The sequence below is a fragment of the Bombina bombina genome, chromosome 1 (assembly GCF_027579735.1).
Source record: "Bombina bombina isolate aBomBom1 chromosome 1, aBomBom1.pri, whole genome shotgun sequence".
Taxonomy (NCBI): Eukaryota; Metazoa; Chordata; class Amphibia; order Anura; family Bombinatoridae; genus Bombina; species Bombina bombina.
In genome coordinates this window covers 101,287,417-101,297,753 of record NC_069499.1, presented here as the reverse complement: position 1 = coordinate 101,297,753, position 10,337 = coordinate 101,287,417, and the positions used below count along the sequence as shown (strand labels likewise).

Below are 10,337 nucleotides of genomic sequence, written 5' to 3'. Positions count from 1 at the left end.
TTTAAGTGTGTTTACATTCTAGAGAAGCAATTACATGAATACTAGCAATTTAATTATATTTAGATAAGTTTCTGAATGACTGGAAGTAACATCAATTATCCCAAAACAATATGGAGATTACAATACAATGTAAAAATGAATAAAAACATAAAACACCCGGGGGGAATTTGTTAAGTGGGGAAACAAAAGAAAAAAACAACAGTTGGAAGAATTTAGTATAAATAAAAGAATGTATCCAATTAAAAAAACAAAAAAAAAAACAGCATGACAATGTTATATTTGTGAAATGTGTAAAGCAACAGGACTTCATTGTATATTTTTGAATGCCATAAAGTTATTTTAAAAAGAATTGGAAAATTAAATGATTTTTGACCACATTTTTCATGTTTTTCCAGTACGTTTGAAAGTTATTTTTAAAAAGTTACATTTTGTTAAATAACAGAAATCAAACAGTATAATTTGCAAAGACCTTTTTAAAAATATATTAAACTATTCAATTGGCACTCAATCTTGCCCTCAAATAACCCAGACTCAAGTAAAATTATCCTGAAATCAGAGCAACAGTGGTAAGCAGGTATCCATAACAACAGCAATTCTATTACATGAAAAAAATTTAATGGTCCCAAATATATATTCAACTCAGCATACACTCAGGGTTGACAAAAATCATAATTAAAAAAAAATAAAATAATCATAAAAATCATGACACAAATTGACCACATCTAGAATTCCACTCAATCTTTAATCAAGAAAGGGCAGAGAGTTACCCTCTGCACCTTCAAATGAAATCTGCAGTTTTAAGGGCATAAAAGGAACAGATAAAAAAAAGGGGGCAAAACTTTATAATTGGCCCTCCCCCACCAAGGAATTTAAAACTTGTTATGGTAATGACAAAATGTCCAGGATGTGTATATCATAAAGGCAGAGGAGATCCACCAAAAGAGAAGTGCTGGCATCCGTTGAAGCTGCAGACAATCCTTCTTCAAATGGCTCTTTTAGAACCACATTTTTAAGCTTATTTCTGATTGGAGCAAACGACCATCGAAATCCAGAGTTAAACTATAAACTCCTGCCCTGTTATTTTTTTCTTTTTTCCTTCCCTGAGAAAAGGGCAATGTGTGGTCTAGATTAAAGAGGCGAGGTTTGAAAGTACTTTACTTTTAAAGTTATACTTCCCTCTCCTCGTGCTCCTACGAATTGGCACTTAATGAGCAGACATCTACATGTTGGTTTGTGTCAGACATGCCCATGTGACTGGCTGCTTCTGTGGATTTTCTGTTCTTAGGGGATATCAAAGTCTCCATGGCTGTTAGAGCAGATGCTGGTATTATGAACCAAGTCTTGCTTTTTTTGAGAGTTGTACGGTCTCTTCTTTTTCTTCCTCATCGTCATCCTCTTCCTCATCATCATCTGGATAATCTACAAGTCCTACAAGACCCCCCTAAAGACACAAAGAAAAAAATAAAGTTTATATTATAGTTTGACGTGCAACTTGGGTTTCAAATTGCTACAACTAGTAATTTTACAGTACAATATAAAAAACTACCTACTGTAACATTTTTAGACTGCACCTAGTATTCTAAAAACCAGACCTGTGCATTAGTCTTTGGATGAATACGTATGTGGCCCATTTGACCACATAACGAGTGGACTAATGGACCAGGGACCAAAACGGTTAAGAAATTACATTTTCCATGTTTATTAGTCACATAATATATGATATATATATATATATATATATAAGATATTATAGAAGTATTACTGGTACCCCTTATCTAATTGAAACAATATTTTTGTAATTGCAGTGGGTTCATGGCATTTTCCCCAAGGGAGAACACTTTGCGATCTGTGTTCTTATTGCAGAAACTGAAGGATCTCTGCAGAAAGAACGGCAGTGTCAGTTAATGTTTTTTTTGCCTGCACTTTTAATTTCTGCCTGCGGGTGTCACTGTTCCATTCTATCTCAATGGAAATATTTGCTACGTTCCTTTCTTTTCAATTCCCTCTCACTTCCTGATCTCCAGTGCGGTACAGGGAACAGCACATTGCAGAAAAGGTAAGTCAGGGCTTAACAAATGTATTCTAGGAGTGTAGGAGCCAACCAAAATACTTAGATCTTTTGTTTTGTACTTTGTGTGTATGGTTGTGTGTGTATATATATATATATATATATATATATGGTGTGTGTGTGTGTGTAAATGTATATGGTGTGTGTGTGTGTGTAAATGTATATGGTGTGTGTGTGTGTGTAAATGTATATGGTGTGTGTGTGTGTGTAAATGTATATGGTGTGTGTGTGTGTGTGTAAATGTATATGGTGTGTGTGTGTGTGTAAATGTATATGGTGTGTGTGTGTGTAAATGTATATGGTGTGTGTGTGTGTAAATGTATATGGTGTGTGTGTGTGTAAATGTATATGGTGTGTGTGTGTGTAAATGTATATGGTGTGTGTGTGTGTAAATGTATATGGTGTGTGTGTGTGTAAATGTATATGGTGTGTGTGTGTGTAAATGTATATGGTGTGTGTGTGTGTAAATGTATATGGTGTGTGTGTGTGTAAATGTATATGGTGTGTGTGTGTGTAAATGTATATGGTGTGTGTGTGTAAATGTATATGGTGTGTGTGTGTGTAAATGTATATGGTGTGTGTGTGTGTAAATGTATATGGTGTGTGTAAATGTATATGGTGTGTGTGTGTGTAAATGTATATGGTGTGTGTGTGTGTAAATGTATATGGTGTGTGTGTGTGTAAATGTATATGGTGTGTGTGTGTGTGTGTAAATGTATATGGTGTGTGTGTGTGTGTGTAAATGTATATGGTGTGTGTGTGTGTAAATGTATATGGTGTGTGTGTGTAAAAATGTATATGGTGTGTGTGTGTAAATGTATATGGTGTGTGTGTGTGTGTGTGTGTGTGTAAATGTATATGGTGTGTGTGTGTGTGTAAATGTATATGGTGTGTGTGTGTGTGTAAATGTATATGGTGTGTGTGTGTGTGTAAATGTATATGGTGTGTGTGTGTGTAAATGTATATGGTGTGTGTGTGTGTAAATGTATATGGTGTGTGTGTGTGTAAATGTATATGGTGTGTGTGTTTGAGTACGATCGGGTTGACACCCCCCTGCTGACGGCCTATTGGCCGCAAGTCTGCAGGGGGCGGTGTTGCATCAGCAGCTCTTGTGAGCTGCTGGTGCAATGCTGAATATGGCGAGCGTATTGCTCGCCGTATTCAGCGAGGTCTGGCGGACCTGATCTTTCCATTGTTGGCATAGCATAGCAGTGTAATTTTGTTGCTAAAATTAAAGGGACAGTCAAGTCCAAAAAAACTTTCATGATTCAGATAGGGCATGCAATTTTAAACAACTTTCCAATTGACTTTTATCATTAAATTTGCTTTGTTCCCTTGGTGGTATTTTTGAAAAGCTAAGCCTAGCTAGGCTCAAACTGATTTCTAAACCGTTGAAAACCGCCTCCTAGCTCAGAGCATTTTTAAAGTTTTTTACAGTTAGACAGTACTAGTTCATGCGTGTCATATAGATAACATTGTGCTCACTCCCGTGGAGTTATTTAGGAGTCAGTGCTTTTGACAGACATGCAGTTTAGTCAATCAGTGCAGAGATAAGGGGGCAGTCTGAAGAGGCTTAGATACAAGGTAATCACAGAGGTAAAAAGTATTAATATAATAGTGTTGGTTATGCAATACTGAGGAATAGGTAATAAAGGAATAATCTATCTTTTTAAACAACAACAATTCTGGTGTATACTGTCCCTTTAATGTTTTTTGGGCTTCCCACTAGCCTCAATATAATGGAATGAATTCATTTTGAACAAATTTCGTATCTGAATATCCGGGCGAACCAAATGTTACCAAAATTCTGACGACACGTATTGGATCTTTTGGACGAACAATTTTTTTTGCCCATGCACAGGTCTACTAAAGACCATTATATTTACCTAAAACTAAGCACTGCACCACTGAACAATATTTTCCATCACAATGTGAGCCTTCTCTTGCACTTAACTTTTATTTCTGAATATTATGGGGCTTTAAATAATGGAGGCAATGTTTGGTGCTTTGATATTAGTACAGCCATACTCCTCTTCAGACTGCAAGTGTGTCCTGATCTATATTTAGGTGATGGAAAATGGGTGTGTCTGTCAGGATCTGTAAATAACACAAGTATCATGTATAACATGTTAATAGACATCTGATGACCTGCAAGACAAAACAGCCTGGCACTAAGTGCCTCTTAGAGGTGTTACTCTCATCCCCACAACTTTGTACTTCTACCATTCAAGCAGTATATAGCAAGCCTCTTGCACTGAAGCTCAAAACTCTCTTCCTACGCCCATCTTCTGGGAGTCTTTCTGGGGTGGGGCACACATGCACATGAGAAAAGATGCGAGTCTCACTCACATACAAACCAGGATCACTGGATGGGATGGCACCTTCTCCGCTTGGTAGCTCCAACGACATTAACTAAAATGCTTTGCACAAGTAATTAGACTAAACTGAGTGGATCTTATGCAGATTTGTATTTCAGCTATTCTTTCCAATGATAACTAAAATGTTAAAATATGTAAGGCACACACTCCATAAAATATTTAGAAAACTTTTTTTGCATTCTGTATGGTAGCTTTTTGCCATTTCTGTAAACTAAAAACTTATTTCATAAAATTAAGTCTGCTAACATAAAAAACATAATTTATGTAAGAACTTATCTGATAAATTCATTTCTTTCATATTAGCAAGAGTCCATGAGCTAGTGACGTATGGGATATACATTCCTACCAGGAGGGGCAAAGTTTCCCAAACCTCAAAATGACTATAAATACACCCCTCAACACACCCACAAATCAGTTTAACGCATAGCCAAGATGTGGGGTGATAAGAAAAAAAAGTGCGAAAGCATAAAAAATAAGGAATTGGAATAATTGTGCTTTATACAAAAAAATCATAACCACCACAAAAAGGGTGGGCCTCATGGACTCTTGCTAATATGAAAGAAATGAATTTATCAGGTAAGTTCTTACATAAATTATGTTTTCTTTCATGTAATTAGCAAGAGTCCATGAGCTAGTGACGTATGGGATAATGACTACCCAAGATGTGGATCTTCCACGCAAGAGTCACTAGAGAGGGAGGGATAAAATAAAGACAGCCAATTCCGCTGAAAATAATCCACACCCAAAATAAAGTTTAAATCTTATAATGAAAAAAACTGAAATTATAAGCAGAAGAATCAAACTGAAACAGCTGCCTGAAGTACTTTTCTACCAAAAACTGCTTCAGAAGAAGAAAACACATCAAAATGGTAGAATTTAGTAAAAGTATGCAAAGAAGACCAAGTTGCTGCTTTGCAAATCTGATCAACCGAAGCTTCATTCCTAAACCGAAGCTTCATTCCAGGAAGTAGAAACTGACCTAGTAGAATGAGCTGTAATCCTTTGAGGCGGAGTTTTACCCGACTCGACATAAGCATGATGAATTAAAGATTTCAACCAAGATGCCAAAGAAATGGCAGAGGCCTTCTGACCTTTCCTAGAACCGGAAAAGATAACAAATAGACTAGAAGTCTTTCGGAAAGTCTTAGTAGCTTCAACATAATATTTCAAAGCTCTAACTACATCCAAAGAATGCAATGATCTCTCCTTAGAATTCTTAGGATTAGGACACAATGAAGGAACCACAATTTCTCTACTAATGTTGTTAGAATTCACAACCTTAGGTAAAAATTTAAAAGAAGTTCGCAACACCGCCTTATCCTGATGAAAAATCAGAAAAGGAGACTCACAAGAAAGAACAGATAATTCAGAAACTCTTCTAGCAGAAGAGATGGCCAAAAGAAACAAAACTTTCCAAGAAAGTAATTTAATGTCCAACGAATGCATAGGTTCAAACGGAGGAGCTTGAAGAGCCCCCAGAACCAAATTCAAACTCCAAGGAGGAGAAATTGACTTAATGACAGGTTTTATACGAACCAAAGCTTGTACAAAACAATGAATATCAGGAAGATTAGCAATCTTTCTGTGAAAAAGAACAGAAAGAGCAGAGATTTGTCCTTTCAAGGAACTTGCAGACAAACCTTTATCCAAACCATCCTGAAGAAACTGTAAAATTCTCTGAATTCTAAAAGAATGCCAGGAAAAATGATGAGAAAGACACCAAGAAATGTAAGTCTTCCAGACTCTATAATATATCTTTCTAGATACAGATTTACGAGCCTGTAACATAGTATTAATCACAGAGTCAGAGAAACCTCTTTGACTAAGAATCAAGCGTTCAATCTCCATACCATTAAATTTAAGGATTTGAGATCCTGATGGAAAAAAGGACCTTGCGACAGAAGGTCTGGTCTTAACGGAAGAGTCCACGGATGGCAAGAGGCCATCCGGACAAGATCCGCATACCAAAACCTGTGAGGCCATGCTGGAGCCACCAGCAGAACAAACGAGCATTCCTTCAGAATCTTGGAGATTACTCTTGGAAGAAGAACTAGAGGCGGAAAGAGATAGGCAGGATGATACTTCCAAGGAAGTGACAATGCATCCACTGCTTCCGCCTGAGGATCCCTGGATCTGGACAGATACCTGGGAAGTTTCTTGTTTAGATGAGAAGCCATCAGATCTATTTCTGGAAGTCCCCACATTTGAACAATCTGAAGAAATACCTCTGGGTGAAGAGACCATTCGCCCGGATGTAACGTTTGGCGACTGAGATAATCCGCTTCCCAATTGTCTATACCTGGGATATGAACCACAGAAACTAGACAGGAGCTGGATTCCGCTCATACCAGTATTCAAGATACTTCTTTCATAGCCAGAGGACTGTGAGTCCCTCCTTGATGATTGATGTATGCCACAGTTGTGACATTGTCTGTCTGAAAACAAATGAACGATTCTCTCTTTAGAAGAGGCCATGACTGAAGAGCTCTGAAAATTGCACGGAGTTCCAAAATATTGATTGGTAATCTCACCTCCTGAGATTCCCAAACCCCTTGTGCTGTCAGAGACCCCCAAACAGCTCCCCAACCTGTCAGACTTGCATCTGTTGAAATTACAGTCCAGGTCGGAAGAACAAAAGAAGCCCCCTGAACTAAACGATGGTGATCTGTCCACCACGTCAGAGAGTGTCGTACAATTGGTTTTAAAGATATTAATTGAGATATCTTTGTGTAATCCCTGCACCACTGGTTCAGCATACAGAGCTGAAGAGGTCGCATGTGAAAACGAGCAAAGGGGATCGCGTCCGATGCAGCAGTCATAAGACCAAGAATTTCCATGCATAAGGCTACCGAAGGGAATGATTGTGATTGAAGGTTTCGACAAGCTGAGATCAATATTAGACGTCTCTTGTCTGTCAGAGACAGAGTCATGGACACTGAATCTATCTGGAAACCTAAAAAGGTTACCCTTGTCTGAGCAATCAATGAACTTTTCGGGAAAATTGATCCTCCAACCATGATCTTGAAGAAACAACACAAGTCGATTCGTATGAGATTCTGCTAAATGTGAAGACTGAGCAAGTACCAAGATATCGTCCAAATAAGGAAATACCACAATACCCTGTTCTCGGATTACAGACAGAAGGGCACCGAGAACCTTTGTAAAAATTCTTGGAGCTGTTGCTAGGCCAAACGGCAGAGCCACAAACTGGTAATGCTTGTCTAGGAAAGAGAATCTCAGAAACTGATAGTGATCTGGATGAATCGGAATATGCAGATATGCATCCTGTAAATCTATTGTGGACATATAATGCCCTTGCTGAACAAAAGGCAGGATAGTCCTTATAGTTACCATTTTGAATGTTGGTATCCTTACATAACGAATCAAGATTTTTAGATCCAGAACTGGTCTGAAGGAATTCTCCTTCTTTGGTACAATGAAGAGATTTGAATAAAACCCCAGCCTCTGTTCCAGAACTGGAACTGGCATAATTACTCCAGCCAACTCTAGATCTGAAACACATTTCAGAAATGCTTGAGCTTTCGCTGGATTTACTGGGACACGGGAAAGAAAAAATCTCTTTGCAGGAGGCCTTATCTTGAAGCCAATTCTGTACCCTTCTGAAACAATGTTCTGAATCCGAAGATTGTGAATTGAATTGATCCAAATTTCTTTGAAAAATCGTAATCTGCCCCCTACCAGCTGGGCTGGAATGAGGGCCGCACCTTCATGTGGACTTGGGAGCTGGCTTTGGTTTTCTAAAAGGCTTGGATTTATTCCAGACTGGATATGGTTTCCAAACTGATACCGCTCCTGTGGGTGAAGGATCAGGCTTTTGTTCCTTATTGTGACGAAAGGAACGAAAAACATAATTTATGTAAGAACTTACCTGATAAATTCATTTCTTTCATATTAGCAAGAGTCCATGAGCTAGTGACGTATGGGATATACATTCCTACCAGGAGGGGCAAAGTTTCCCAAACCTTAAAATGCCTATAAATACACCCCTCACCACACCCACAATTCAGTTTAACGAATAGCCAAGAAGTGGGGTGATAAGAAAAAAGTGCGAAAGCATATAAAATAAGGAATTGGAATAATTGTGCTTTATACAAAAAAATCATAACCACCACAAAAAAAGGGCGGGCCTCATGGACTCTTGCTAATATGAAAGAAATGAATTTATCAGGTAAGTTCTTACATAAATTATGTTTTCTTTCATGTAATTAGCAAGAGTCCATGAGCTAGTGACGTATGGGATAATGACTACCCAAGATGTGGATCTTTCCACACAAGAGTCACTAGAGAGGGAGGGATAAAATAAAGACAGCCAATTCCTGCTGAAAATAATCCACACCCAAAATAAAGTTTAATGAAAAAACATAAGCAGAAGATTCAAACTGAAAACGCTGCCTGAAGTACTTTTCTACCAAAAACTGCTTCAGAAGAAGAAAATACAACAAAATGGTAGAATTTGGTAAAAGTATGCAAAGAGGACCAAGTTGCCGCTTTGCAAATCTGATCAACCGAAGCTTCATTCCTAAACGCCCAGGAAGTAGAAACTGACCTAGTAGAATGAGCTGTAATCCTATGAGGCGGAGTCTTACCCGACTCAACATAGGCAAGATGAATTAAAGATTTCAACCAAGATGCCAAAGAAATGGCAGAAGTTTTCTGGCCTTTCTAAAACCGGAAAAGATAACAAATAAACTTGAAGTCTTTCGGAAAGACTTAGTAGCTTCAACATAATATTTCAAAGCTCTAATAACATCCAAAGAATGCAACGATTTCTCCTTAGAATTCTTAGGATTAAGACATAATGAAGGAACCACAATGTCTCTACTAATGTTGTTGGAATTCACAACTTAGGTAAAAATTCAAAAGAAGTTCGCAACACCGCCTTATCCTGATGAAAAATCAGAAAAGGAGACTCACAAGAAAGAGCAGATAATTCAGAAACTCTTCTGGCAGAAGAGATGGCCAAAAGGAACAAAACTTTCCAAGAAAGTAATTTAATATCCAATGAATGCATAGGTTCAAATGGAGGAGCTTGAAGAGCCCCCAGAACCAAATTCAAACTCCAAGGAGGAGAAATTGACTTAATGACAGGCTTTATACGAACCAAAGCTTGTACAAAACAATGAATATCAGGAAGAATAGCAATCTGTCTGTGAAAAAGAACAGAAAGAGCAGAGATTTGACCTTTCAAGGAACTTGCGGACAAACCCTTATCTAAACCATCCTGAAGAAACTGTAATATTCTCGGTATTCTAAAAGAATGCCAAGAAAAATGATGAGAAAGACACCAAGAAATATAAGTCTTCCAGACTCTATAATATATCTCTCTGGATACAGATTTACGAGCCTGTAACATAGTATTAATCACAGAGTCAGAGAAACCTCTTTGACCAAGAATCAAGCGTTCAATCTCCATACCTTTAAATTTAAGGATTTCAGATCCTGATGGAAAAAAGGACCTTGAGACAAAAGGTCTGGTCTTAACGGAAGAGTCCACGGTTGGCAAGAGGCCATCCGGACAAGATCCGCATACCAAAACCTGTGAGGCCATGCCGGAGCTACCAGCAGAACAAACGAGCATTCCTTCAGAATCTTGGAGATTACTCTTGGAAGAAGAACTAGAGGCGGAAGGATATAGGCAGGATGATACTTCCAAGGAAGTGATAATGCATCCACTGCCTCCGCCTGAGGATCCCGGGATCTGGACAGATACCTGGGAAGTTTCTTGTTTAGATGAGAAGCCATCAGATCTATTTCTGGAAGTTCCCACATTTGAACAATCTGAAGAAATACCTCTGGGTGAAGAGACCATTCGCCCGGATGCAACGTTTGGCGACTGAGATAATCCGCTTTCCAATTGTCCATACCTGGGA

The 10,337-nt window shown here is 38.2% G+C and overlaps 1 protein-coding gene across 2 annotated transcripts in view; it reads right to left on the bottom strand.

Annotated features, from left to right (window-relative positions):
* Window positions 1-723: 723 nt before the first annotated feature.
* Window positions 724-10,337, bottom strand: part of PPP4R3A (protein phosphatase 4 regulatory subunit 3A) — a 168,260-nt gene continuing 158,646 nt past the window's right edge. For both annotated transcript variants that reach the window (XM_053697553.1, XM_053697554.1), the window contains exon 15: window positions 724-1,441. In XM_053697553.1, coding sequence (XP_053553528.1) covers window positions 1,328-1,441 — 114 coding nt within the window. In that variant the 3' untranslated portion in view covers window positions 724-1,327. The remainder of the gene's footprint in view (window positions 1,442-10,337) is intronic.